Source organism: Lipophrys pholis, assembly GCF_963383615.2.
Source record: "Lipophrys pholis genome assembly, chromosome: 2".
In the NCBI taxonomy this organism is placed as follows: domain Eukaryota; kingdom Metazoa; phylum Chordata; class Actinopteri; order Blenniiformes; family Blenniidae; genus Lipophrys; species Lipophrys pholis.
This window is the reverse complement of record NC_137636.1, coordinates 28,947,454-28,975,071: the sequence shown is the minus strand read 5'-3', so window position 1 is coordinate 28,975,071 and position 27,618 is coordinate 28,947,454. Positions and strand designations below refer to the sequence as shown.

Sequence of the window (27,618 nt, the reverse complement as noted above, 5' to 3'; positions counted from 1 at the left end):
TGCACATGGATGCCATACCGGTGATGTATTTGGACATTTTAAAGCATTCTACACAAAATGTTGAACGGTTATTGCTGAACTGCTGAGGCAAGGAAATTTGGCAATTCAATTACAAATCCAGTGAGCTTGCTAAAAATATGCAGTAACTGTCCATCAGTCCAGCTGTAAAACCTAAACATGAGAGCAAATGTAAAGGGTTAAAATTCCTATATATTTATATATAAATGGAAAAAAAAATTCATACCTTCATAGATATAAAAGCTAGTGCTTAACCTGTATCTCCTACTGCTGTGAAATCATTTCTCGTGCCAGCAGCCTTAAAGTAGAAAATACATTTGTCATGTGTCTTACACAGCATGTCAAACGTTGGAGGCGTCAGCAGGAAATGCGGAAGGCGTCCACCTTCGCCTATAGCAAACATAAGCTGTCATCTTGTCACAGCTTTGCAAATTGCATGCGTTTTTAAATTAATTTTCTATAATGTGCATGTCAGCATCCAATATACACTGGCATTGATGTAGAGAGGAAAAGTTTGCTCAGAACCTGCAAGCTAATTAATTATTAACTATTAATTAGTTACTTCTATTCAGTGGAGACAGACAGCAAGTACAGACTGTATAGTGGGGAGCTACCGTTAGCTGATGGGACGCTCCTTTCTTTCTTTCTTTCTTTCTTTCTTTCTTTCTTTCTTTCTTTCTTTCTTAGAGGATAGTTGTGGTATGAACTAGCTGGAACCAGCAGATGGCGGTAGCGCAACTTCATGGATCAAAACTGCTGTTGAACCCAGGTGAAAAAGAAGAAGGGAAACAGTCATCAGGGATGAAAAAGTCGCTGATTAGAGATAGGGAAACAGTCATCAGGGACGATGAGAGTGATAGGAAACAATGTAGATAGATAGAACCAGCAGATGGCGGTAATGCATCTTTATGGGCGCAAAGTGTCATTAACCCTAAAAGAATAATAATAAGAAGAAGATGACTGATGGGGCTGTACAATAACTATCAGAGTCAAGTAGATGACATTCACAACTTGTAAAAAATAAATCAAGCCACTTTTGTTTGAAAGAAAAAGTTTTCACTCAAATCATTTCTTCTGTTAAGAAATTGCAACAATAACACACAACCTGCGCCGCCATTTTCAAAACCTTCCACATCCCTACAGAAAAATCCTTCCGGCGTGTATTGCTTGCGTAGGCTCCTTAAAAATACTATTTGTAGCCTGTGACGTGGCGGATTACAGGATTTGCATTTCAAATGTTGTCTGCGATGGCTGCTGGAGGAAACTGGTGAAAGTAATTGTGGCAACGCAAGAGAAGGTCTGTAATGTGAGTCGCAGTCTGTAAACTAAATGACACATCTGCTCCCGCCAACCGCACTCCTACGAATACCAACGGCATCAGAGAGGATATAATCGAGAAGCATCGGTAATATTTTTCATCACATCGTGTGCAGGGAAGTGCGGTGGCGAGGCTGCACCCACACTAGCATGTGCACAATTAAACTTACACCGTGTAATGTAATGTATAGGTTGGAGCTAATTGTTGAGCACTTCTGTTTGAGAGATTCTTTTTGCCCTCCCAGAAGAAGAACGTTGCTGCAGTAAAGCAATGAGCGGCCCCTGGATCCTTTCAAGCTTTCATGCATAATACACTACTTAATCAGGTTAATCTCCTGGCTGTGGAGTGAAATTATTCCTATAGAAATGCAGAGAAACTACACTGGGTGGATTCCCCTGCAAACCCAAAGAGCAGCACAAGCAGGAGTTTTAACACAGAAATAATAGATTTTGTTTTGATCTCTTGAGCTCGGAGTTGTCTGTCCCAGGGGCCTGCCAGGGTTAAACTCTGATCTGTGCACTGTGACTTGCTCAAGGCCGTGTGTGTGTGTGTGTGTGTGTGGTGATATTAAAAAGAAATATTGCTTCATAAAAACCCACTGTGCTGCAGCCATGACTCCTGTTAATGCACACTGTTACTGGGGTTTGTCTCTCTGAGGGTATTTCTTCTTCTTCTGTCCTCTGATTGCAAAAGCAATTAGTGTTAAGCACGCGAACCTGCAACCACATCCATCGGAGAGATTAAAAGACCGTTGTTTGCTTGCATTGTTGCTCTGGACATTTCCCCTCCTCTGCTCATGAATGTGCCGTAATGGACTTCGCTGTGCCAGTGCTCAGAGCTAATATCGGCTTCAGCATCCTCTTCACTGGTCATTTTTCAATGCAATTCACTGCTGAAACGCTCTGAAGTGGCCATCTGGACACGAGAGGACCGAGAGTGAGCGAAAGACACGTGGCCATTGAGTTCTATTGGTGGGAAAATGTAGTGTACATGAATGGCTCTTAAGCACTGAGCTTTATTTGGCTGTCAAAGTCTAAATGTGTGAGATTTTATTTGAAAAGAATATTACACACTCTTACTGGAATTTTAGTTAATGATTCTACTTTAAACTCAATGTTAAATGTTCAGAAAGTAGAGACTAATTTCTGCCACAGCCGGCATCATATTGCATCTAACTATGCTACATACTGTGTTGGAAGTAACAGATTACATTCTTAAGTAGCATTTTGAAAGACTTATACAGTATTAGTACAATTTAGACTACTTATGTGAAATTTTTTTTTATATTATTAAAACTTTGAATAATACTCTGCATTTTTGCAGTGAATACACTTATTCAATTATTGGGGAGAAAAAAAAACTGCAGCTTTAAATTTGTTGCTTCGGGTCTCCAGGTATTGGAGCCGACCTCAGGTGATTAGGATAGAAGGCATGGTATATCCTGGAGCAGGACTGGGCAAGTAATATTACCAAAGGGACACATGAAAAGTTAATACAACTATTGACATACGTTGCATTAAGTTTTGTTCAATGACAAACTTATTTCTTTTTAATTTTAATATTTTTTATGAGCTTCTGTTGCGCTGCGTCACTTTTCTCCTGTCTTTCCCAGTCTTTGTCTCAAAAGCTTTATAATTGTTTTCTAAATTTCGATTTCAGTAAATAAGTGAAAAAACACTATGCTTTAAAAAAATTTTTTGCCGTTAACTGTCTATTTTTCAACTTTGAAACACTAGTTTTCTAAGGTAATAATTACTAGCTCTGCCTTCCAAGGTGCTAAACTCTGTGTTGCAAGAAATAATGAATTAATGGTAAGTAATGTGAAAAATGTGTCCATTTTAGATGGAATAAAGCCAATAATAAACAGTCATTTTGGTTCGATTAAGGATTTCCCAGTGACACCTTGAAGGCTGGTCAAGCAGAGCTAAAGGGCCACAGGACCTTATGAAGCCAGGTCTGCCCTGGAGGGTCACCACCATTCACACCTACTATGAGTAATTAAACCACCAACTAGCCTCAAATATATTTTCGGGGACTGTGGGAGGATTATAAAGGTACTCAAGAAAACCCACATGTACACAGAAGAACATGCAAACTCCTTATAGGAAGGACTTCCAGCTAAACTACAGCTCGAAGGGCAAACCACTACTAAGTTGATTTCTCGGTCATTTCTAAGTTCATGAACAATTATATGAAATTATATGTAGTAGATGAGTACTTTTACTTTAAGTATCCTAGAAATTGTACTTTTAGGTGTTTTTTGTGTGGTTTAAGTGGAGGTTACAATTGTCTGGTTTTCTTTTCCTCCTCTGGTTACGTAATAAATCATTCATTGAGGCTCGTGAGACGCGGGTTCGCCTCCTCGTGTTTCCTCTGTAGTGAGTCCGGTAGGTGGCAGTGGATGTTCTCAGGTGGGGAGGGCAGGTTTGCTGGGCTGAGCGAAGCGTGTGTTTGGGGGGGGGGCGTGTGTTGCTCTTGCTCAAGCGCTCTGGTGTTGCGTCGTGTGGAAACCTGACGTGGAGCGCAACCGGAGCAGACCACGGATTGTGTGGGTGTGTGTGTGGGTGTGTAAGCGCGCGCGCCTGTGTGTGTGTGTGAGAGTGAGTGAGAGAGTGTGTGGCAGTGACAGAGTTGCGGCAGGGGCAGATCCAGATTAAACAAAGTGCCTGAGGCTGCCCTCCCGCCGGCTGGCTCTCTCCTCGTTGCTCCGCCGGAGTCCGGACGGGACCGCCGGCGACGCGCTCCGGAGCCCGGCTGCGCTCTGGCCGCGGATGACCCGAGAGAGACCCCCCCACCCTCCCCCACCCTCGTCCTCTGACGACCGGACTGTCAGGAAAACTGGAAGTAAACTAACATTCATTGACTTGTGAGCGATGCACTGGCAGCATGGCCAAGTGGTTCAAGGAGCACCTAGGATTCAAAACCACCAAAGCCCCCCCTCCGGCGCCTCCGAAGCCGGACTACAGACACTGTCACACCGGCGTGCCGGGCGGTGCGCCCGGCTTCCAGCAGACCGGCTCCGGGGCCACGTTCCCCAGCCCCGCTCAGCCGGACATCCTCGCTGCCTACAAACTACAGAAGGAGCTGGACTTCGAGGACCCCTACACTCCAGGTGGAAATATCTCGTTCGGCTCGAATCTGAACACGGTGGGCTCCCCGGATATCAAATACGTGTCGCCAAAGCACCGACTCATCAAGGTAGAAACCATCGAGAAGAGCAGCCCGGCGCCCGGCGGGGGCGTCACGGTCACCCAGGCGGTGGCGGTGGGGAGTGTTAAGTCCCCCACCTCTCCTCCATCCGACCACGACAAGGACAAGGTGGGTCAAGTCTTGGTGCGTCATGTGCGTCCGAGCGCGCAACAACCTTCAACTTTGTAATTCAACAGTTTCCTTGCAAATGTGTATCAACCACTTCTAATAATGAGGTCAATGAAAGACATATAAAAAAAAAACGTGGTTAGTTTTGAAGCTCTGCCCATAAAATGACTCGTTAAAACCGGCAGAACTTGTTATCACAGGCGCACTCAGAGAATCCGCACCGGTTGCGAAATCCACCCGTCTAATATCCAACCTCCACTCCAGGGAGTGCTGTGGAGGAGCCAGCAAACACACGCCTCTACATGGCAATGTAGAAAATGTATTTTTATTCGTTTGTTCCTGGACAGTTTCATTCCCTCCAAACTCTTCCCGGGTGCACCAGCTGTGCTTTCCTTCCCATCTCTTCTTAAAGCTCATTTCCAAGCAGCAGTGCAATCTAGATTCAATTCCTCTAATTCATCTTTATTCTAATCTTATTTAGCTAGACAGATCCATGTAGAGAATGTCCATAGTAGAGACGCCAGGGGGAAATCACTTGTGATAAGTTTATGGATATAAGGGTTTCTTATGATCCTCTCTTTGCTTTTTCCAACCAAAGTGTGTGTGGAGAAACAGACAGACAGCAGGCAAAGCAGGCTGCGCCTTGGAGCACACAGTCATTCATGTCAGGCTTGTCAGGAATCCACGCACTGTGTTCATTTGGAGACGGTGGAGATGCTCGGTGTCTGTGAGAGTGTGATCCAGGCGAGGAATGTTTTTCGCTGTCTCCCCAGTCCATTAGCAGCACGGCCCTGCGAGAATCTCCACACTGCTCAGATCGCCCTTCAATCACGTCTGTGTCCATGTCACCTCCATGCTACTTCCACCTCCGCCCGGGTTTGCTTTCACACCTGCCCTGCGACTTGCGGCCAGTTCGCAGTTGGTTTCAGTGCAACATTTTTGTTTATATTCCACCATTTCTGCAACCTGTTGCAAGATTGTTGCATTAAGGTGGTTTTTTTTTTCTCTTCCTGACACAGTCATCATTTAACTCCCAAATCAGGAACTCATTGAAGCTTAGAAAATGATATTCTGTTGCCATGTTTGTTTTCCCACACTGTCAGCCACTGCTTTCAGCAGTCACCTCATGAACTTGGTATGCAGGTTAAGGAGCCATGTGTTTTCAGTAAAAAAATAAAACAGCCGGAAACCCAAACTTTACAGTTTTCTCTCAGCCACTGCAGCTGTCGGAGCTGATTAAGCAGATTACAGTTGTGTCTTGTTAATTGAAGCTTATTCGGACCCCCCCCCCCCCCCCCAACTCAGGAATACAGTTGCCTCTCCGTCTGCTCTCTGTCTCTCTGTGCACATATGGCTCCGACAACCAAGCGGCTGATTGCATAGCATGAGCTTGAATGCTTCGCACCCAGGAGTATGAACCATGTTATGGACCAGCTAAATCGGTACTGACAGCTGGCCGGCTTAAAGAAAGATGTGGAGAGGAGGGTTTACAGATTTCTTGTCAGGTAGAAGAAGGTTGAATGAAAATGATGGAGGAGTAAGAAGGGGAGATTCAAGCATGAGGCAGTAACTCCAAACATGCCTGACACGTTTGTCGCCACTTTTTATTTGGGTCAAAAATGAACCCATACACACGAATAAGGCATGTCATTATGTTTTCACTTCTTAAATAGCAGGTGCATTTTTTTTTTTATTTAGAGGAGAAAACTCCTTTCAGGTAAGCCTCCATGCTCCTTAGTAACTACCTCAAAGAGTGTTGTGAGGCTTTGTGCTCAACCTTTTGTGAGGATTACGGTTTGTCTGGAAGCGGAGGATTTTCTTTCCGACTGTGGCTGCCCATGATAATTGTTTGTAAATCCTTGTTAGAGCCACTCTCTAGGTGAAAGTGCTGTTAATGAAGGATTGTCCCTGGATGCAGATGTTTGTTCGTACGGTCTCTGTGGGAGGATGTGCACGCTCTCTCCTCTCAGGCATTTGTGTTAAAAGCTTGAAAAAAAAAAAAGTGGGTGATGTTTTTTTATTGTGGATGCTTCATGTTGACACACTTTATAGGCTCTTTTTTATATATATATATATATATATCAGGCAGTGTTCCCATCAACTAAAAGGGACGGTGAATAAAGAGAAAAAAACTAAACGGTGCCCGTTGGACTCATGCACATGTTCACACCTACGCGCACCTCGGGCTGACAGTCGTTTCTTTTGGACAGCGTGCAACGAGCGCCAACTGCTGAGAGACTGAGTAAAGAGCCTCAGCAGCTCTGCTTGGTTACATTGATGTTTTAATTACTTGACTCATGAATGCTAATTATATCACTGCCTACCTAATGCCTGAAATGCCAATAGCAGCATCAAGTGAATTTTCCTGGGACTGTGTCTATTCGCCAGCCTCAATGAGGGAAAACCAGCAAGTTTAAGAGGCACTACACAGTGACGCATATTTTCCAGAGGGACCCGACTGTACTTTAGCCTCTTTTTTTTTTCTTTCTTGTATTGATCTGGAGCTTTCATATGGCGCTTCATTTTGTGTGACGCATATCAGGACGCATTAGTCGCAGTGTTAAATTTCCAAGGCATTGTGATGTGTTTTGTTTGCGATGACGCCCGGCCCTTCACGGTGGAGTGAGCTGAGAGAGGTGATCAATTATCATCCTGCCTCGGAGCTAATTAAAGGCCTCATCTCCCCAGCTCATCGCTCTACTCAGCATTAACCTAACTTCTCTCAAGGACAGCCAACCCCCCCCCCCCCCCCCCAGAAACCGACGACGGGCCCCTCTTGGAAATGTGTAAACAAAAGCGGCGGCGCGGAGCTGACAGACTGCGGCACCCATGTGAAGCGCCGCCCGTCATCATCAGTATCTGCTCAGGCACCTGGGGAGCGCTTCTCTTCCAATCTAACTTTGGCTGCCTTCAGGCTTCCAGGTCCCTTTGACTCAATGATCCCAGGAGTCGGCCTGCATATCTATCTATAGAAGGATGCAGCTGGTTCAGTCTCCCCCGGCTCTTGTTGTGCAGTCGACGGAGGCGTCTGGAGCAATAGATCTTTCTTCCGTCAGCATTTCAGTTGATTTTCATGTAGGCGGGTATCCAGTCTTATCTAATCCTCGAAAGTTTGGATGCGTGATGTTGGAGTGCGAAGCAGTTAAGAATTAATCAACAGATTTTTGTGGATTCTTTATCGAAACAGATACAAGAAGTCACAATTCCACCATTGTTGATGCTGAACACTCCCTTAACAGACATTTGCACCTCCGGAGACGTGAACGCCACTGCCAAGTGCTTTCACACATTCTCCATTCACAAATCTGTGACTTTGCTTCAAGATTTAAGGAATAAAGTGTAAGCCGTAGTAAAAGTGTCCGTCATTGATTTAATTGATTTTTACGTTGCATCTGCTTTCAGGGTTTTGTAGGGTCTTGATTCATTCCTCAAGCATTCATTAAAAAAAAAAAAAAACTCACAGTACTGCGTTGCAGTTGTCTGTCTGAACCACTCAATGAAGTTTCACTTTACACTAAAGTCTGTCCAGACTCAGAATGTGTGCAGTTCAGACTTCAGACAGTGAGAAATTTAATAAAAGGGATCAAGTGTTATAGACAAATTCTATTACCAATACGACCAGACTTAAACACACATTATTGACCGGGCCACCAAAACATAATCCGCTCATGCTTGATGGACAAATGTTTGTGTCAGATCTGGGGAAAAAAAAAATTTAATACCCGGAGGCCTTCGGAAATACAACGTTAACCTGAACGGGATGAACTTAAAACATAATGCTTCTCATCCGACGGCAGTTGCTGGCACATCGGCATAAACATGTCCCTGTCATTGAATTCCAGTCCATACAAACTCTCCTTTGACTTCCTTCCTTTTGTCTCTTGCATACCTGCGAGTGCATTTTAATAGCGCTGCTTTTGTGAAAGACCTTAATTACACCCTCACTGGGTGCTTCGTCTTTGCAGGCGTGGGTAGATCAAGTCCTCCTCTCCTGGCCCGCAGATTGCAGCGCCGGTGCTGCATGGCGAAAGCCCGCTCGCTCTCGTTTCCCCACACCCTGAATATCTTCACTTGGCCTTTCACCTTGACACTCCAGACATCAGTGGAGTTTCATCAATGTGTCCCACTGGTCTCTCGCACTTTCATCTCTGCCAGTGATAGGAGAAATGTCAAGCGCAAACGTCAATATAAACCTGGATCTGAGCCAGAGCTTTTCTTCAGGGACGCCCGGCCAGAAAATGGATGCAAACATCAGAACTCATCATGTTTTCTTAAAGCAGTTCTGTGATTTTTTTTTCTTCTTTTTTTTTGGGTGAGATGGAGGCTTGTAAGATTAATTGAGGGCTTTGGTGGTTGTGGCTTAGCCGCTTTACCTTTTCTAAACAACCATGGAGAATCATGGTCATGTCTGTCAGCGATTAAACACATAATGGTCATATTAAATAGCAGAACCAACCGAGAGTATATGAAATGTTTTTCAGGGATTTTCACTGCCGCTGTGACTCTTCTTGGTAAAACAATCAACAGATTGATGTGAAAGCTTTGTCGTGCAGCTCTGGAGGTTTTGCAGCTGCTGTTCCTCTGAAGTTCACGCTGAGCAGTGGTGGGCACATTGTGACTGAAATCTTCCCGTAAGCAAATAATTTAGGTAATTGTGATCAATTGTGTGGAATAAGTAATTTGGTGTGTTGCCATGGCGACTATTAATCCAAAACAAGTCTAGACTGTGAAGCTGTTGGCATGATTGTGAGGAGTTTTGATTTCCAGCTCAAGTTGCCGAGGTGTCAAGGAATGCCACGCATTTCCTGAACTATTTTAAACATCTGAAGCATTTCCTCAAAGTCATCCTGGCCAGTGTGAAGACTTCACACTGTTTTTAATGTCCCAGTGCCCTGAACAGCTCCAAACACGGCTCATTTTCATTGTTCATCACTGGCTTACTGTAAGTGACAAAAGAGCATTACAATGCATTCCTGACCTGAGCAAGAATCCTGGAAGGGCACTTTGAAAGGAAGGAAGGCGCACAGAGCCTCGCAGCATGCTGGCTGAAGCTCCGCCCCTGCTCAAACACTATGAAGTCATGTTGAAGTAGACGGCGTGCTGGAGGCCACAATGTAATGTCTACTCATGCGTTTTAAAGGTTTGGCTTTTCATCAAGATATCGTTTTCCCCAAATCCTGTTACATTCACATCCCGGCAGTGTAAACCGCATGCGATAATCTGTCATGGTCGGGGTTTTCATAAGCAGCCAGTCCACTGTATGTGCGCGCCTGTTATAGGCCTTTGGAAACGATAGCCGTTAGCCATTGTTTGCTTATTTTCCTTCCTCCTTCCATGTGGGAGCTTTCTTTTCAGTTTAAAGGGTCCCGCTGGAGTCAGTTGTGTTTGTTGCTCGATTTGCTTTTTCTAGCTTTGTGCCGGAACATCAGTGGCAGGATTCCACCAGGTCACAATTAGCCTGCAGACGAGTGCTGCTGCTCTGACCTCCGGGGTGCCGTAGACACATGGCTCTGTTTTGTGTAATGACAGTGTGTGCAGCCGAGTCGAGAAAGAGCCCTGGTCCTGCAGGCCGATCGTGGCGCACAGATTAAAAAGAAACAAATGAGTTTGCATGCCACCAGAAACACCGGCAGCCTGCAGGAGAAGTGACTTTTACTACTAATTTTGTAGAAGTTCCTCCAGCTTTGCAGAGGGAAGTCAAACATGCAAATCTTATGAATAACCAAATTACTGTTTTTGCATTGAAATCCGGTGATGATTCAGCGGTCAGAGATCGACACTGATTTGCCTTTTTTATCTCCAGCGTGAGTGCGGGCTGTTGTTTTTGTGTCTCGCTGCAGGAGGCAGACAGACTTGTGTCTGGAGAGCGGAGCTTCCCTGTGATGTGATTGCTGAACGGGAAACTGAACAGTTTTATTTATGCTTAGTGGGCTTCCAGGATCTGTGTTTATGCAGAGAGCTTTGTGAGAGCCTTTTCTACATGCTCCACGTGTGAGGAGCTCATTGCTAAACAGTTTTCTTTAAAACATTCTGTTCAAGTCTAGTGATGCATCACTTTTTTTTTTCCTTTCTTGACCCCGACCACAACACCTCCTCAGTGGATTTATATTATTCTGAATTTATACAAGTCTGCAGAATCGACTCCAACAGTTCCTGCAATCCGCACTGTAGGCTGGGATCCACATCTAGCTTTTGGTTTTCCAATGAATGTTTTCCCAATTTTGATAACTTAGTTTACCGTCTTTATTATTCACATTAGGTATGGTGGTTGAAAACGTTTTTTTGTACATTTAAAACAACTCGTTTTTCTTTTTTTTTCTTTTAAACTAATGTCCCCTTTTTACCAGTTGTAGTATTTATTTATTTATTTACTTACAATGGCAGGGGGTGGGCAGGTGGGCATCACTCATTCAGTTTTCACTATTTATTCAGTGAGAATTGTGAGCGGGGAGAAAGCCAAGCGCCGTCTGCAGTTGTTTGGTGGAAGATCAGGAATGGCTCGGTTTCTCCAGGATTAAGGAAGTGTTCCCTTCCTGACAGGAAGTGTTTACAACTTGGTGACATTCCCTTTTTAACCTGACGAGTCTCCACTCGCCCCTCCGTGTGGGCGGGGTACTGCGGCTGCTCCCTTGCTTGCTAAAATTTAACCGGGGTTAATGATCTCGGCTGTTTCAACCTCGAGTGACCTAGATGTCTGAAATGGTGACAAGTGGCGAGAGCAATTGCTGCTGCGTGCTCCACCGAGGGAAAAGACTGACAATTGTCAGCCAGCCATTCTAATATAGCCTTTTTCTGGCTCTTGCTGTCCTGTTCAGAGTTGGGAAGCAACGACAGCGACACTGGATCTCTTGCTTAAGGAACATTCAGGGTGCGTCCTCAACACTCAGAGGCCAACTGAGCCCACAGAGCCCCCAGCCTCAATCAAGGCCTCCTCAGACACCATCAAATCTCCTAGTTTGTTTACACTCTGACTGTCGCTTTCTTTCCTCACTGCTTCATGATTTTCTATTTCAAAGTGAAAGTGCTTGTCCCAGTGGACCTCATCACGTTGCTGCATGAAGCGCCGCTATCCCCGCATGACAAACAACAGTGTTTGCACATCGTGGGAGCCATGTAAAATGGGAGTAAATTGCACGTCGCTGATATCAGGAGTATGCAAACAACTTTATTATTGTTCTCGCCACCCCACTCCCATATTGTCCAATGGAGTGAAAGAAAAAATTGGTGTATCAGCAGTTATTCAGGTTGAAGCGATGGGAGAAATTTGTAGTCATACTGAGGACAAATCACTTGTTCGCGTGGCCACAGGATTATTAAATTCTATGAAATTTCAACATTCCGCTGCGGCACCTGAATTATTCTCGACCCTTGTGCCGCACCACTTGCCATATGTGGCAGAAACACTGCCAATAAATCTGTCACACAGAGACGGGGACAGAGAAAGGAAATTGGATTTTGTCAAGCGTGTCGTCAAGTACTTAATCTTGAATATCTCTTGCATATTAAGAGCACCTTCATAGGGTGCAACCCGCGGCCTCCTCCTTCCTCTCGTACTCTGCCGGAGGTCTTAAGTGGCTGCGCGGAGTGTATTTCAATGAAGGGAGTCCTCAGGGACAAGTTGAGGTGCTTTGCTGTGTTGAATGCCAAACAAAAGACGCCTTCATACACCAGGAGCTGGGGGGGGCAACAGGGGTAGGACTTTACTGAAGAGTGAGCAAGCACATTTAGCTGTTTTAGAAAAACTTGATATTTTACACCAGGTTTGTTTTGTAAAGAGAGAATGAGGAGGACGTCTGCTTTGTTTTGGTTTATCTCCTTATTTGTGGAATCATAGTGACTCATCAGTAACATGCAAGTTACCTTCATTTACCGAATGGTTGATTCAGGATGAAACAGATGCATTGATGTTTAACGTGAAACTGTTGGTTTCGTGTCAGTAGTCTTAGTATTTCATGCTTTAATGGTCATTCAGACCACGTTCGAGATCCAGTGTTGCCAAAACTGAACGTCAAACCGAGGTGCGCAAACAATGTATGCAACATAAATCTATTTTGGATGTGTGAAAACATGGCTGGAGGCACGTTTCAGACATTGTTTTCTTTGCAGTGGACTAATTTAGAAGTGTGGTCACGTCTGTGTCAAAAGTTCAAGGAGTTACGCTGCATCTTCTTGAGTCATGGCAAAACAACTACAAAAAGAATCTTGTTTCCGATTAAAAGCTCTCTGGTGCTTCATACACTGTCCAGTTTTAAATTTATTCTTGCCGGTCTTTTAGTTATTCGTACATTTCATTGAAAAAAAAATTGGGACTAAAAATGTGCAAAAAACAATTGAATGGCATATAATAGAAATGTTCTGTATATACTGGAGTCAATTCAGATAGCTTAAGGTACATGTGCCATGACTTGCATAAATATGTATTATGTTGTTTATGGATAATTCACATTCTATAAAAATACAAAGTTTTAGAGAGTCATCATACTGAATGGGGAAATGACAGCATTTGTTCCTGAAATCAAGCCTGACTGGCGTTAATTGGTGTTGAGCTGTCAATCAAAGCACATCATTTTCATACGCATCAATATTTTAATTGCTTTTTAGTTGATGCTTTAAGGCAAATATTAACATCTAAAGTAGCCTCAGAACTTCAACGGCACAACAATGGGATTCTGCTAAGCTGCATATTATAATTTTCACAGGGGGAAAAAAGAGAACGTGGCATTATTGCAACACTTTGTTCAAAAAGATGAGTATACAGCAACAGATGTATGCCTTCTCCAAAAAAAATAAGTGATGTGACACTCCACCAACTAGAGATCAGTCACACAAAATATTATGCCAATCACATCTGCATATGTTATGTTAAATTAACACTATTGTGTCATCGACATACGGCGAATGACTCGATCAAAGGCACCGGCAGCATTTATTAAGTCTTGTTTATGTAGCACTGACAGGCAGCTGTCATGAGAGTGAGTGGGAATGTAAGAAGATCATCCTATTTTCAAATTCTCGCAGGTCTAAAGATGATTTTTTTTTTTTTTGTAGTTTCAGAAAGTTCCCGGTGATTGCATGTAAGCCCGAGAGAATCAACTTGGACGGACTGAGTGTCTTTAGAAACTTTGATTTGAATGAGCACTGATAACGTACACTAGACATCCCACTTCGGCGCTGATTGAGGGCTTGTCGAAATCACACACACACACACACACACACACACACACACACACACACACACACACACACACACACACACACACACACACACACACACACACACACACACACACACACACACCCACACACACACCCACACACACAGATTTTCAGTGCTATTCTAGCAGACCTTTCAATTGGCCTAATATATTTCCTAGCCATTTACCTGAACCTGTTTCTAACCTTAATCTGCCATTATTGTATTTTTACGTGTATTTTGGACCCCACAGAGTTATACAAGCCCCCCCCCCCCCCCCCCCCCCCCCCCCCCACACACACACACACACACACACACACACACACACACACACACACACACACAGACCTGATATGCAAGTGTGTTTTTTTCCTATACTAAACTATGTGTCAGTGTGTCAGTGGTTATTACCTACAGCATACTGGACTACAGGGACCATAAAAGTGTCAAAAAGCAACAGTAACTCATAGCCGCAGAGGAAGGTGTGAAGGTTGCGATGCATTTTCCTTTGCTTTTCTTTGTGATTTGTCTCCTTTATGGATTTTCCTGCTTTCATCCCCTCAGAATTCTGTCCTTGTGATATCGGTGTTGCTGCCGCAGCATCTGGAAGCATTTCCTGTACACAAACCATGATCAACAACAGCCTAAAATCGCTCACGGCAAACAAGCCCGCTTCACCCTGGTGGCGTGCAAACGCCGCTCCACATGGCCACAAGAGTGCAGAGATCAGAAGAACCAACATTTAATGTGGTCGAAAGGGGGGACTGGGATCTGATAAATGGGACGGCACCCGCAGCGCAGATGTCTCTTGGGGTGGAGACATGTGCAGAACTGATGGTCGTGCACATTGATGTGTAAAGGGGGATGTGGAATGTAATCCTCAAAATATACGTAGTTAAGTATATGTTGTGCGTAAACTGTGTAATAACACCAAAGCTCGCTGATGGTAGCTGTTGGTACACCTGACGGGAGTTTGAAAAGCAAATGGAAGAGATTTCTCGATAAGCCTCCCCCTGCCTTCAGTTGTAAGCTATGCGGAGGTGAGCGTATGCTTTCTTCTTGTTTCCTATGAAGTCTCAAATTAATTTATTGTTGTTGTTGATTCACGAGGATGAGCCACATCGCTTGCTGACACTGAAACGCAGCTCTTGAGCAATTCTCCAATTAGATGAAAAGCAAAGCAAATGTACCTGAAAATCGTTTTCCCCCAAGTGAAGTGCTCGTCATTGGTGTGTGGACTGTGGTGGCTTGTGACTGATGGCGAGGCGGCGCCTTTAAAGCAAATATATTAATTTGATTAGCTCCCCCGGCAGACTCTTTTAAATAGGCCTCCTTTTAAAGGAGGCTCGTCGGTCTTTTGAGCTCTTGAGAGAAGCAGAAGATTCGAGCTGCGACTGCAATTTTTAGGAAACATTTCAATAAAGTTTCATTAATGTCAGGTCTCTATAGTGGGAAACACACTCCTGCGCTGTCTCTCCTTTCGAGACCAGGCTGGGTTTCCATCTACCTAATCTGTTTGGGAGGTTTTGAACCCAGCAGGGCTCTGCCTTCACTGGGAGCCTTCGATGAATTGTAACCAGATTTGCGCTCGCTTCTTAGAAACATGAAAGTATCTTATTGATAGTAACTGTATTATGTCAACAGAGGAGCCGTGGTCGTTTCTGCTTAAATAAATTGCCTCCAGGGAGCCTTTCCTGCCAATGTGTTCCCTCTAGAAAACCCCAGCCAAGTTATCTTAGGATGACTGCATTCGCAGCATTCATCACTTGCATGTAGACAAAGATCAGGCGGAGGAGGCGCAGATCGAGGCTTTACATGAACGTTGAAAACATTTTCTCCCCCAATGGGAGTAAACATACTTCATACATGACAGCCTATTCACCAGTCTTCTTTTGTTAACAGATAATAGATAGAAAAAAAGTCTCGCACCATCTTTTGTCTTCTTCTCCTTTTCTTCTTATCTTCTTTAACACGACTGTCCTCACAATAGTGGCATGTTTTCTTTTTTCTGTTACGCTGCAGAACAAAAGCCCTTTGAAATGCCTTAATGCAATCGAGCTGCTAAGCACTGAGTTGTATTAGGTTATCAGTGGCTGAGATCCCTGGTGGCGCGTGACATAAATCACACGCGTCAGCCCTCCGCCCTCGCTCTGCAGCCCGTGCGCCGTCCTGGCAGTCTAGGAGGGTCTCCAACCTTTACTAGCCCCTGACGCATTCAATTCTGCCTTCAGACACGGCATCAGTTTCATAGTCCCGGGTGCCTTTATTCAGCAGGAATTCACACCGGTCCACATTTCCATCTTTTGACATGCTTTGAGGTGTTTATTTTGTTGTTGCCTGGTGAAATCTCAAAGCAGCTCGGAGAATGCATTATGCTGCTAAAATGCAGGGCTCGGTGTTTTCTTTGCAGCCAAAAATCCATCTTTGTGCTCAAATTTCAACTAATGCAGTTGGTTGGCTTCTAGTTCTTTATTATTACTATTATTATTTCTGTGTGATGAGCCAGCTGAGCACTTTGTGCATTAGAGGTGCAGGAGGAGAATTGCAGTCGTTGTATTCTTGCTTCTAATGGAAGACCGGGGCCCAGCTGAATTGTAATTCTAGAAGCTTGAGCATCATTGAAACAAAGTGGCAGGTGCCTGTTAAAGTCTCCCGCCTTTGCTAATGTTCTCCCTCCGTCCCACTGATTTAAAGTCAGCTTCATCGCTTGAGAGCAGGTGGTGCATTTAAAGAAGTCCTTTTGCCGTCTCCTCCGTGAGCTGCCAACGCCGTGACAGGTTTGAGACACGGTCACCCAGGATCTGAGCTGTGGAGTTAAAGTAATTGAGCGAGCGCTCCCTCACTCTGCGCCGGGCCGGTAACAGGCCACGCTGCCATCGTCCCTGTTGGGCGGCTTCCTGAGATTCATGTCGGCTTACATCACAGAGTAGCAAAGATCTGATCTATGGCGGCGATGCAGTCTCTGCTGAGGAGGGGGAATTTTACTTTCATGACAAGTGTTGGTTTGGCCACAGTCCTGACACACCCTGGCACGCCACGAGGCAGATGGTGTGTCCCCAGGCGAAGCCACCGCTCCCTTGCACCCCTCGACTCACAACCCTATGCTCCTCCTGCTGTCGAGCAGTCATTAGTGGAGTGGGACAGGAAGGACACACTGAAACAATTTGGAAATATTACCAACCTCCTCCACCTCAACACAAACTACCCTGCAGGGACCGGGTGATTGGGGCGTATGCAGGCAGTCTTTTTGTCTAATGGTTGATAGTTTACAATTCACACATGCCCAAAAGGACCATTCTAAGCTGATATTAATAATATTCCTGTCCGTTAATGTTCAACAATAGAGGCTGTGGAGGCATGAATGTAATACCAGTGATGTTGATCACTGCACACCGCAGACACTTTGAATAAGCCCTGATTGGTAGGGGGGACCATATTTGGAAAACGTTTTGACTATATTTAATTACAACACCCATAAAATAAGTGACACTTTGTTTTGGACTTTTTGATTTAGAATGGGGATTTTGTTTTACTTTTGCGATTTTAAAAAGTGTCTAAACACAATTTCTTCAGTTCCTTGTCAATTACTATTTTTGGTTGGTTCTACACGTTCCAAAATATTTCTTTGTATATAAATGACATTTTGAGAGTTCATTGATACAGACTTTATGTTACAAAACATCCTGTAAAGATGCTTCTTCTAAAACAGGAATATTTTTTAATCTACATTTTATTACTGTATCGACAAAATCTACCACACTGCAGAGCCGTTGGCGTATTTATCACTTCTGCAGCGAACTAGAAGTGAGATTCTTTTCTCCACAAACCAACATTTCTGATTAAAAAAAAAGGCTGAACTGAAAATGAAAGTACATTTGAGTATGACTGGCTTCTTTTTGTTTCATTCCTGTCCGGTGGGAACAGGATGTCGCCACATATAATGGATGAGAAATGAAAAGTGGACTTTTTGTTTGTGACAGAAAGAGGAACATGTCTTTCCCGGGCAGCCTTGAGCTAAATGTACAACACACATGCCTGTAACATGTAAATCCTTTTTATTATTTCCCTCCAGTTCAGGTAGCGCTGAATCATGACATGAATCACCGGAGAGCACTTCATATTCTACAGTCAATTTCTTGCAGTAAAAGAAAATAATGAAACCAGGCAGCTTAACAATCCCCATGTGAAGACTTTATTTTAACATATTATTAAACTGTTAGCAGCTGTCAACGTGTTCTCTAGAATCGGACCAAGAGAAATCATGTTTTCACCATCAAATCAGAGGAATTTTATGTTTGAATTGTTTGGAGGACCTTGCCAAATAGTGCCTGAGCCTCTGCAGAGAAGCCGAACAGCCCGGAGCCACTTGTGACTGATTGCAGATTCATGTTTCAGCAGGCTCGTTCAACTTCAGTGTAGCCTGATGTTGGTCATCAACCTTTCCTGCCCTCTGGTACGATCCTGCTTCAGCGTGTGCAATTTTACAAGCTATGAAAATGGACCTCTTGTAAATCAGGCCTTAATCACTGCGGATGTATTGTGTCCCTCTGTCCGATGCTATCAAAAGTTTTCATCACAGGCCCCGCCTTCATTTGTCCAGCATTATGTCAACAGGAAAGGCAACAAGATGAGGTCATGCTTTTTGGAGTGGCTCCACATATAATTCAATAAGTGATTGCCATTATTTCCTGAAACATGCCCAAACATCCTCTGGGCCGTGTTAAAGGTGCATTAAGTGGTGAGGTGGTTAAAATCGAGAGGAGGGCTCAGATGAAACACCAGTGTGTGCAAATGTACGGACTATCTGCTGCAGGTCGAGGAACCCTTGAGCAGAGCATCTATACCCAGCTGCTTCTGTGCACTGTACACGACTATTCCCACATTTAAATGCAGTTTATTAGAATAAATGAACCTTAAGCTGGTGGTGAAGGGAACGTAAGCTAGTGCATTTAAAAGGTTTATCCCATTTGTGGATTTTGGTCTGAAACCACCAGCCACTCTGCGACAGCATGCGGACCACAGTGAGATGAGTACAGGGCCATATCTCTCCCATATAAGTGATTTCTGTGTTGTTTTAGCTTGGGTTGCTTATTCTTAGGTTTGGGCTACATTCGCAGTGACTGCATCGGAGGCGGATTTGGCTCAAGATGTAATTATGGATGCCCGAGTTTCCATGCGACAAGGTGCAAGATGGTAATGATGCGGTGACTGTGATGCATAATTCTTTTTTTGGGTGGGGGGGGTTTCTGGGACTGCAAAGATGTTGCTTATCAGAACGGCTGAATTTTAATCAAACTTGCGAGTGGAATATGGAGATTTTTATTTATTTATTTCTTTTTCTTGCCGCGCGAAAACAAATCAGGACAATGTTTGTATTGGATTTTATTTTCCTGCTCAGTGCTCGAATTCACAGAAGCAAAACATTCAAGGAACCCATAATTATGCTGTGGCAGAAAAAAGAAGTCCTAGTTATTTTCCCCAAAACAGACGGAGAAAGAATACTGAGGAGGGCAGACTTAACGCACAGCAGCTATGAACACATCCAGGGCGCTTCACTTCCCCTGCTATTATTGCTTAATCCATGTATAGAGGAGATGATCTGTGCTGAAATATACCTGCTAGCAATTCTCTGTCACTAAGCAGCTTACATCTGATCCCTGGAGAACTTTCCAGTGTTTAAAGTTCTCCACATATCTTTTCATAAAATGCACTCGTGTGCTCAATAGCATATGACCTCGATGAGGACTACATGAAAAAAAAAAAAAAATCTCGGGTGCTTTCCCAAGACCCGGTTTGAGCCGTGTATCTCAACATTCCGTGGGCTTTCCTGTGGCCTGGCAGGTGTGTGTGTGTGTCTGTGTGTGTGTTTTTGTGGCCCACTCATGGGTGGCCTGCATGTGGAGTTTTTCTTTCTTTTTTTTTTTTTGTTTCTGGGGAGTGTGCTCGTTCTGTGGCAAAGATGGACAGTGGTTGTTCTCAGGAAAAAGCCGGCTTGGCCGAGGTGCAGCACGGCGGGCAGGAGGCTCAGTCCACCTCCAGTCTGCCCCGCCCGTCCCCAGCCGCCAGATGAGTGATGAGCTTGTTCGTAATGAGACCAAATCCTTTCCTGTTACGCGTGAGTCATGGGGTGTAGTGCCAGTCATGTACATGCCTCTTGATACTTAGGTGTTCCTGGTTTTCGGTACGCTGTGTTTAAAGGTCCTCTTCTGGGGATGTTTCTCTCTTTCAGAGCGAGACCGTCAAGATCCCCTTCAGAGGAGAGTCGTGTTCTCTAGCAGTGTGTACCGAATCTACCGATCCAATGTCCAAGATGACGCATTGACCACATCGGACTTCATTCCCTTCAAACGCCAGATTTTCTTACCTCTGAAGCTGTGTTCTGATAGATGAAGCAAACAATATAAAGGAACAAACAGCCCCCCAAAGGCACTCTACGCACAGATTTTGCTCGGCTCCCTAAAGATTTGAACCGTTTTTCTGGGTCTCCGGACGTCCACCTAATTGCCATTTACTGCACAAAATACTGGGCAAAAGAGCAAGACTGCAATTAGCCGTGGCTCACTGCCAGCCCGGCGTATATCTGCCAAATTGTTTCTCCTAAGAAAGTTGAGCAGTTGTGGTCGTCTCTCCTCTACTTTTGAAATGTGGGCCTGTCACTGGGCGATCATATAATTAGGCAGGCCAGCAGTAGCAGGGAGCGCGCTGGTCGGCTAAAAGCTGAGGCATTGTGGTGGCGTGCTGAGGCACACGGAGGTGGGGTGTTATTTATGTGTTTCTCCTCTTTATCCTCTGGCTTGGCTCGGTGGATATCGCTCGGTCCTGTCCCGGGCCACAGCGGTATCTGTCATTGCGTTTCCACTGACGCCTCTGTTGTTGTGTTGATATGGAGCAGCAAAATGAACCCCCCCCCCCCACCCCCCCGCCCCAGTCTCACTTTTCCTCTTTTTTCTTATCTCCTGCAGCTCATTATCCTTGACGACTACGCGGACCCTTTCGATGCCGAGCAGGCCGGTGGCGGCACTCAGACCACCACGGAAAAAGTCATGACTGAGAACGACGGCTACATGGAGCCGTACGAAGCGCAGAAGATGATGGCAGGTAGATCAACACCTCGGTGCTTCCTACACTGTAAAAATTTAACATTTTGAGTAAGCCAAATGAAGAAAAAAAAAAAAGGTTATTGGGCTGAAGCCCATTAAGTATAAGCAAAACAAAAACGGGACATTTTAACGAGAACATGACTACAAGACATTTTTTAAGTAAGCCAAACATAGTATTGAATTCACTTATTTTAAATCGGTCAAGTTGAGTAAGAGTTGATGTTGATTGCTGGTTACACAGTTAACCATTGAACTTTGTAAAGCATTGAGCTTAGTGAGGAAGACGAGCCACAGCCTCCAACCCTTTTGTGCTTAGTACCTTTTCTCACCTTCACACCTCCGGTAATTGCAGGTTTATGTGACAGGCGATCAGTTTGTTGTCTTCAGTCGGCCTTCACATTGTTTTTCTCGGCAGAGGGTTAATTAAAATGCAGTGTGATCCGGCCGTATGAATTAATGAAGTAACTCAGATGCCCTGACGCCGCTTTACATGACAGATGCAGCGGCGCAGAAATGACTTTGTGTGTCACAAACCATGTCAAAACATTTTCTAAAGCCATGACTTTCCACCTGGAAATCACATATAAGCCTTTGAGGGATACACTGCGTTTAATCCAGTATACAGAGAGAAGTGTGTTGGGTTTTTTTTTTGTTTTTTTTCTACTGAACTGTGTGCACGTGGAGACGGCTGCTTGCTGGGATTTCCAGGAAGGATTTTTTTTTTACTTGGGACAACAATAGCTGCATGCCAGCATAAGAATTTAACTCGACCGCATTCCCCACACAGCTTTGTCACAGCGTATTCACTCTGTGGCTCAGCACAGTGAAGTACCAGGGATGTGCAGAAAGAAAAAAAAAAAAAACACGGCGAAGTGTTGAAAATGCAACACAAACAAAACATGTGGCGGCACATGTCTCTTTCTCCGGAAGAGACCTTCGTAATGCAGGCAGGGGTGCAGCGTGGACGTCAGACTTCAAATAGATGTTTCTCGAACACGGAATGGACTGCAAGACGTCTCGTGTATCAAGGCCTTGATATACTGACAAAACCGCCTCACCTACCAGATAGCGGCGTCCCCTGCACGGCGCTCCCGGTCCTGCCAGAGAGGCAGAGCATGAATGTTTCTGTCCCTCCTTGGCAATTTTCTTTTAATGGGCCTCCCGACAATCTCTTGTTTTTATCTGTCTTACTGGTTTCACCTCTGGCCCATTCACTGCCTCAGTAGAGTACAAAACCCCAAGATTTATCGCCTCTTTCAGAATGAGGAAGCTGTAAAGGGGAAAAAAAATATCTCAACAAGGCTTTTTTTTTTTTTTTTTTGGTTGTTGTTGTTGTATCGCTTAAATCTTGAATAGCGTCCAGGTTCTTCTTACAGTTCTGCATTCGGGTGTATTGATAAACGATCCTGCTCTGGCAGCAATGGTCTGTTTGATCTGATGAAGTCTTCAGTTTATTTCTCCGGCAAGTCGTGCCTCTGAAACCTGAGGGGCTTCTTGTTTTCAGGCTCCCTGCTTTCATTCATCACGTGTATTGATTACCAATTATTTTTTTTGACAGGTTTGCTGTTTAAAATAGAGCTGTTGGTGGATTTGTGGAGTGCCACTGTTACGTTGTTAAGGTTCATAATGAGCCATAGATCATTTCAGGTCTTTGACAACACTTGGATGATCTTACCAGTCTGAAAAGAGATTTTCTTCTTTGAGAAAATAAATAGTTTGACATCCAAACTAGGTCATTAGCAAATTGTCTACACAGAAGGTACTCAGACATGTCGCATTAACCCTTTATAGGACACTCAAAGAATATTCCTCAAAGAGGAAAATGTCAGTAAGAGATATGAGGCTATTAAAAATGTCCCAAAAAATACCGTATGTGCAATTTATTTAAAATGAAGTCCACTGGAAATAACTGAATTGACCAGAATCACTCACTTTTCTCCATCTCGACATCCACAATTCTGTAAATTCAACAAATCTCTCACTTTATTGTATTGAACTGTCAAACTATAAATTGTATTATTTGCCTGAATACGCCTATTATTTGAAGCCTGAGGTATATGTTGACTGGTTTAAAAGTATATGTAGAAGTAGCCAAATATGGTAATTTCCTCGGTACATGGGTTAATTGCAGTTACAGTGGGTTAGAATTCAATCCTAATCATGATTATAGCCTTTATATTTTCTAAAACCTTGTTAAAATTGCTTATAGATGTTTGTTTTAGAGAAGCGTGTTGCTTATTTTCTCCACAGCTGCAATGCAAAGACATGCAATATCTGAGATAACAACATCCTATCAAAGGTCACCAACTATCCTGCTGCAGAAAATCCGAATGAAGTCAGTAAACCGGCTCTTCGGGCCTGTTCAGGCTTGTAAGACCACGTTTTACCACATGATGTGTTTAATCCAACGAGAGAAGAAGAATCAGTTCTTTGTGGCTGCTAATGGGGGATTGCAGTTATAAGAATCAGACTGAGGGACTAGATGCTAAAGGGCAAACTCACAAAAGTGGCGTCACTCAAGTTTTATACACTTTATAGCAGACACACTAAGAACAATCACCTCGTAAAAGAAATGTATTTCTCTATGTTTGCACAGTTACATAAATTCACACTTGTGCAGCCTCACTTCAGTATTTGGAGGTTAAATGCCTCATCCAAACCATTACAAACTTCTCAGCAAAGTAATGAGAATGAGAATGCTTCCACCAAGACATTAATACAGCAGCTGTAGCTATAAAATAATGAATAATTGCTGCGTCTCTGTTTCTCAAAGCGTACTGGTCAGGCAGAAGTGCACACTCAATAATCAGTCGGCTAAAAAGGAGCAAGACTCCTCCAGTCACTACTGACACATTATAAAGTAAGAACCCAACTGGAATTCTGTCATCATTACTAGTTTTTATTTTGAGCTCCTCCACTCTCACAAGGTTTTTCTCATCACAATGACAACGTGCACAGTTAATTGTTCAATTTCGCTTCATCTCTCAGACTGTCGTAGTAGCAGCTCCTCGGCTCATGCTTTCACAGATGGCTGCAGATGGACGACCAAACCCCCCCGAACCTGCCAGCGCCACAGAAACTTTTCTATTTATGGCTATCAAAGCAAGTTTTTAATTATTTAATTACCGTCAACCACTTTTATACCAGACATAAACTGGTCAGTCGGGCTTCTCGTAAAGTGACTTTTAACTTTGCGTGACTTGTAAAATCCAAAGGTGCGTGAAACAGAGTTTCCTCTTGAAACGTATAGCTGACTAGTTCCAAGTAGAACGAGAGTAAATCAAACTATTTCGGCCATTTTCAGTGTGAATTCCCACACGGCCTTCAGCTTGCAAGTTTCAACACAATATTTACTTTGGAGCTCAATCCTCGTGAGTCACACACACACACACACACACACACACACACACACACACACACACACACACACACACACACACACACACACACACACACACACACACACACACACACACACACACACACACACACACACACACACACACACACACACACACACTCTCTCCCAATTACCCCAATTATTTTTTGTTTTACGTAGGAGGACGAGATATCAATCTTTTGACATCCTTTCTTGTTGCTCTAATTTCAACCTTTTCTGAAACGAGAAGCCAGGTACGTCATAAACTCTTGGAACTGCACACCTCAGATTAGTATCTTAACTGTTGAGTCATTACTTGTGGTTTTGCGCTCCTCTTAAGAGGGATTTGGAGCGTAGGAAGCTCTGTAACGCAATGGTGTGACTAAGCTGTTCCATCTATAAATCCACATGTTGAGAAGTTTCAGGCTCAGGTGATTACTGCTCGGAAACTATCCGTGGGAAATTAAAAGGTGGTCACCATTTTGTTGCAGTGTATATGCTGTAGAGTGTATGTTTTTATTTACAGCTTACAACCTGGATATAAATGTGAAGTGCAAAGAATAATTCTAAGACCATTTTCATGATCAAGGCTTGTTTCTTCAGAATTAGAGAGATTTGACACAAACCGTAAAGCTATACTGTGACGGCTTACCTGTAATTTTCAAGCTTTCTGAATTAAAAGCATCAGAAGGTCAGCCTGAACTTAATCAGTCACCGTTTTCTACTCTGGCACAAAGCCAAACATATATGTCTGTGCAATATATTTTTGTTCTTTGCAGCAGATTTTGGATTTTTTACATTTCCACCCATCTTTCTTTGTGTGCTAAAAGTCTAAACTCATCAGACAAGGAGTGTTTAGGATTTAAAATGTTCTGATACCTTGGATCTTTTTGCCATGATGTTGTTGTTGTTGTGTATTGCTACTGACAGTCCACTGCAGATGTGTTAGAAGTAAATATTGTATTATCAAAACCTGCAGCTTTGAACGGTGGTGTAGCATTTGACCTGCTTGAGGTGCTTTAAGACTCTGACATCATCGTCAACAAGTATGAGATCAGTCTTGTTGCTCAAATGCATATTGGAAAAGGCTCGCCGCACTCCCGACTCTCCCTCACATTTACATTTTATGGGCCATTGCAGCTTCACAAGCTAAGCAACCTGATTGATTACTGCGCTTCACCATGTGTTCACTGCGAACAGTGTAATCAAGTACAAGAAGACAATCTATTACCGAGATGCGCGCTCTAAAAGCTTGTTCCGCTCTTTACATACTGATGATGCAGTTTCCGTCATTGAACATTATTTGGCAAAGAAAAGTGCAGGAAAGTATTGAAGAATCTCTGACAGGGAAAGTAATCCCTCCTGAGCTTAATTGTCCACAAGAGAGGAAATTAATTTGAAGGCATTCTGGTCTGTTCGAGTGGAACTGCTTTTTGTTGGTTCCTCCTGCTTTGTTGGTCATTTCAACAAGTTTTAATCGAAAGCCCACAAACCTGTATGAAATGGAGGAAGTGACAAAAAAAAGGAACGGGCAGGTGCGATTATAATTCCTTTACGACACAACATTCACACCTCGGTGATACAAAGACACACTCTCAACAACACATTAGGAGGTGTGGCATGTAGGGCCCGCTGGCAAAGACGACGATGGCGTTTACATAACCGAGGGTGAAGTTTGGCTGTTCCTGCCTGCATTTTGGCGTAACCTAAATACTGCTGTATGTGGCTACTGTGCTATTGTCTCCGTGAGGACCCGTTAAACCTTCATAGCAGTAGTTTGCGGGAAGTTTCACGAAATGGGACTTTATAGCAGATCGTCACTTCTAACGTTCATTCTCAAGACAGCTCGGGTAGAACTAGGTGTATATGGGTCAGGATGACAGTTTGCTTATATTTAAAATCAGGCTGAGGCACTCAGGTGTGATGATCATTTGGAACAAGGAGCTATGCCTTTATAATCAATTATAGTTCTCACAGAGCTATCAATACAACTGTGTTTGTGTGTGTAGTTGTGCAACAATCTATCTGAGAACCGGTTTGAGTTATAGATCATCATGGCTGGCTCTCACTTCCAGTATTTATGATGCTTTAAAATAGGCTACACTTGGATTTAGGTGCTTTCCTGTGTTGGCTTATGTGAGGGTAAGAAACGCGCCTCTGCACATGAGCATGAAAGGCTTAGCAGCTTGTGTGTGTGTGTGTGTGTGTGTGTGTGTGTGTGTGTGTGTGTGTGTGTGTGTGTGTGTGTGTGTGTGTGTGTGTGTGTGTGTGTGTGTGTGTGTGTGTGTGTGTGTGTGTGTGTGTGTGTGTGTGTGCGCGCGCGCGGGCGCGCAAGTTGTGTACTTCACGTCTCTTCTTTTTCCCCCCAAGAGCCTTCCTTAGTGAGGTTGAACCGGCTGATTTATGAGCCTGCTGGAGGGACATGTCACAACTTCCTTAACCTGAAAAGCAGGCCCCACCTCCTCCTCCTCCTCCTCCTCCTCATCTATCCTCCACACTGCCTGCTGGCCAGCTGGGGCTCAGTACACCACCTGCAGTCATGTGTGTGAAGACATGCACAGCCGCTGTCTCTTAACAATGTTCCGTGTGTGTGTGTGTGTGTGTGTGTGTGTGTGTGTGTGTGTGTGTGTGTGTGTGTGTGTGTGTGTGTGTGTGTGTGTGTGTGTGTGTGTGTGTGTGTGTGTGTGTGTGTGTGTGTGTGTGTGTGTCCAGAGTGCCTTAAATGTTTGTCATGTCTACACGCGTCGACCGTCCCTTGAGCTATCTTTAAACCCCGTGTGAATCCGTCAAACGTGACACACCAACAAAGGATCCTATTTATTTCACTCTATATTTATGCATTTTGAACATATGTGACAGATTTTCAATGTATTGCAATAGTTTTTTTGGTGTCTTTCATACAGTCAATTAAACACACGCACACACACACACACCTCTGTGCAGGGCCATTCCCTGTAAACCTCAACACCTCATCAGAGGAGGATCTGTTGGAGGGAAAACCTGAATCAACTCTTGCGATGTTCCTTCATCTGCCTCGTTCGACTCGACGTTTTCGTCACACATTGTTGTAGCTGTTCAGACTTGTTACCCCGACGAGCACACGGGGCTGCACTGCGTCAGGCCGTTTCTCAATGAAAACACACTCGTCCTCATGCTTCCTCGTGAGCCAGGCAGGCCGGCGACCATGTGAGAGTTTTCCCACAGTGCAGAAGAGGCTTGCTGTTGTGCAAACAGCCTGCATGATTGAGCCCCCCCCCCCCCCCCCCCCCCCCCCCCCCCCCCCCCCCCCCCC

At 44.1% G+C, this 27,618-nt stretch overlaps 1 protein-coding gene across 3 annotated transcripts in view; it reads left to right on the top strand.

The window, feature by feature from the left end:
• Positions 1-3,807: 3,807 nt before the first annotated feature.
• shf (Src homology 2 domain containing F) overlaps positions 3,808-27,618 on the top strand; it is a 106,555-nt gene continuing 82,744 nt past the window's right edge. For all 3 annotated transcript variants that reach the window (XM_080493487.1, XM_080493486.1, XM_080493488.1), the window contains exons 1-2: positions 3,808-4,654; positions 20,810-20,945. In XM_080493487.1, the coding sequence (XP_080349613.1) occupies positions 4,223-4,654; positions 20,810-20,945 (568 nt within the window). In that variant the 5' untranslated portion in view covers positions 3,808-4,222. The remainder of the gene's footprint in view (positions 4,655-20,809; positions 20,946-27,618) is intronic.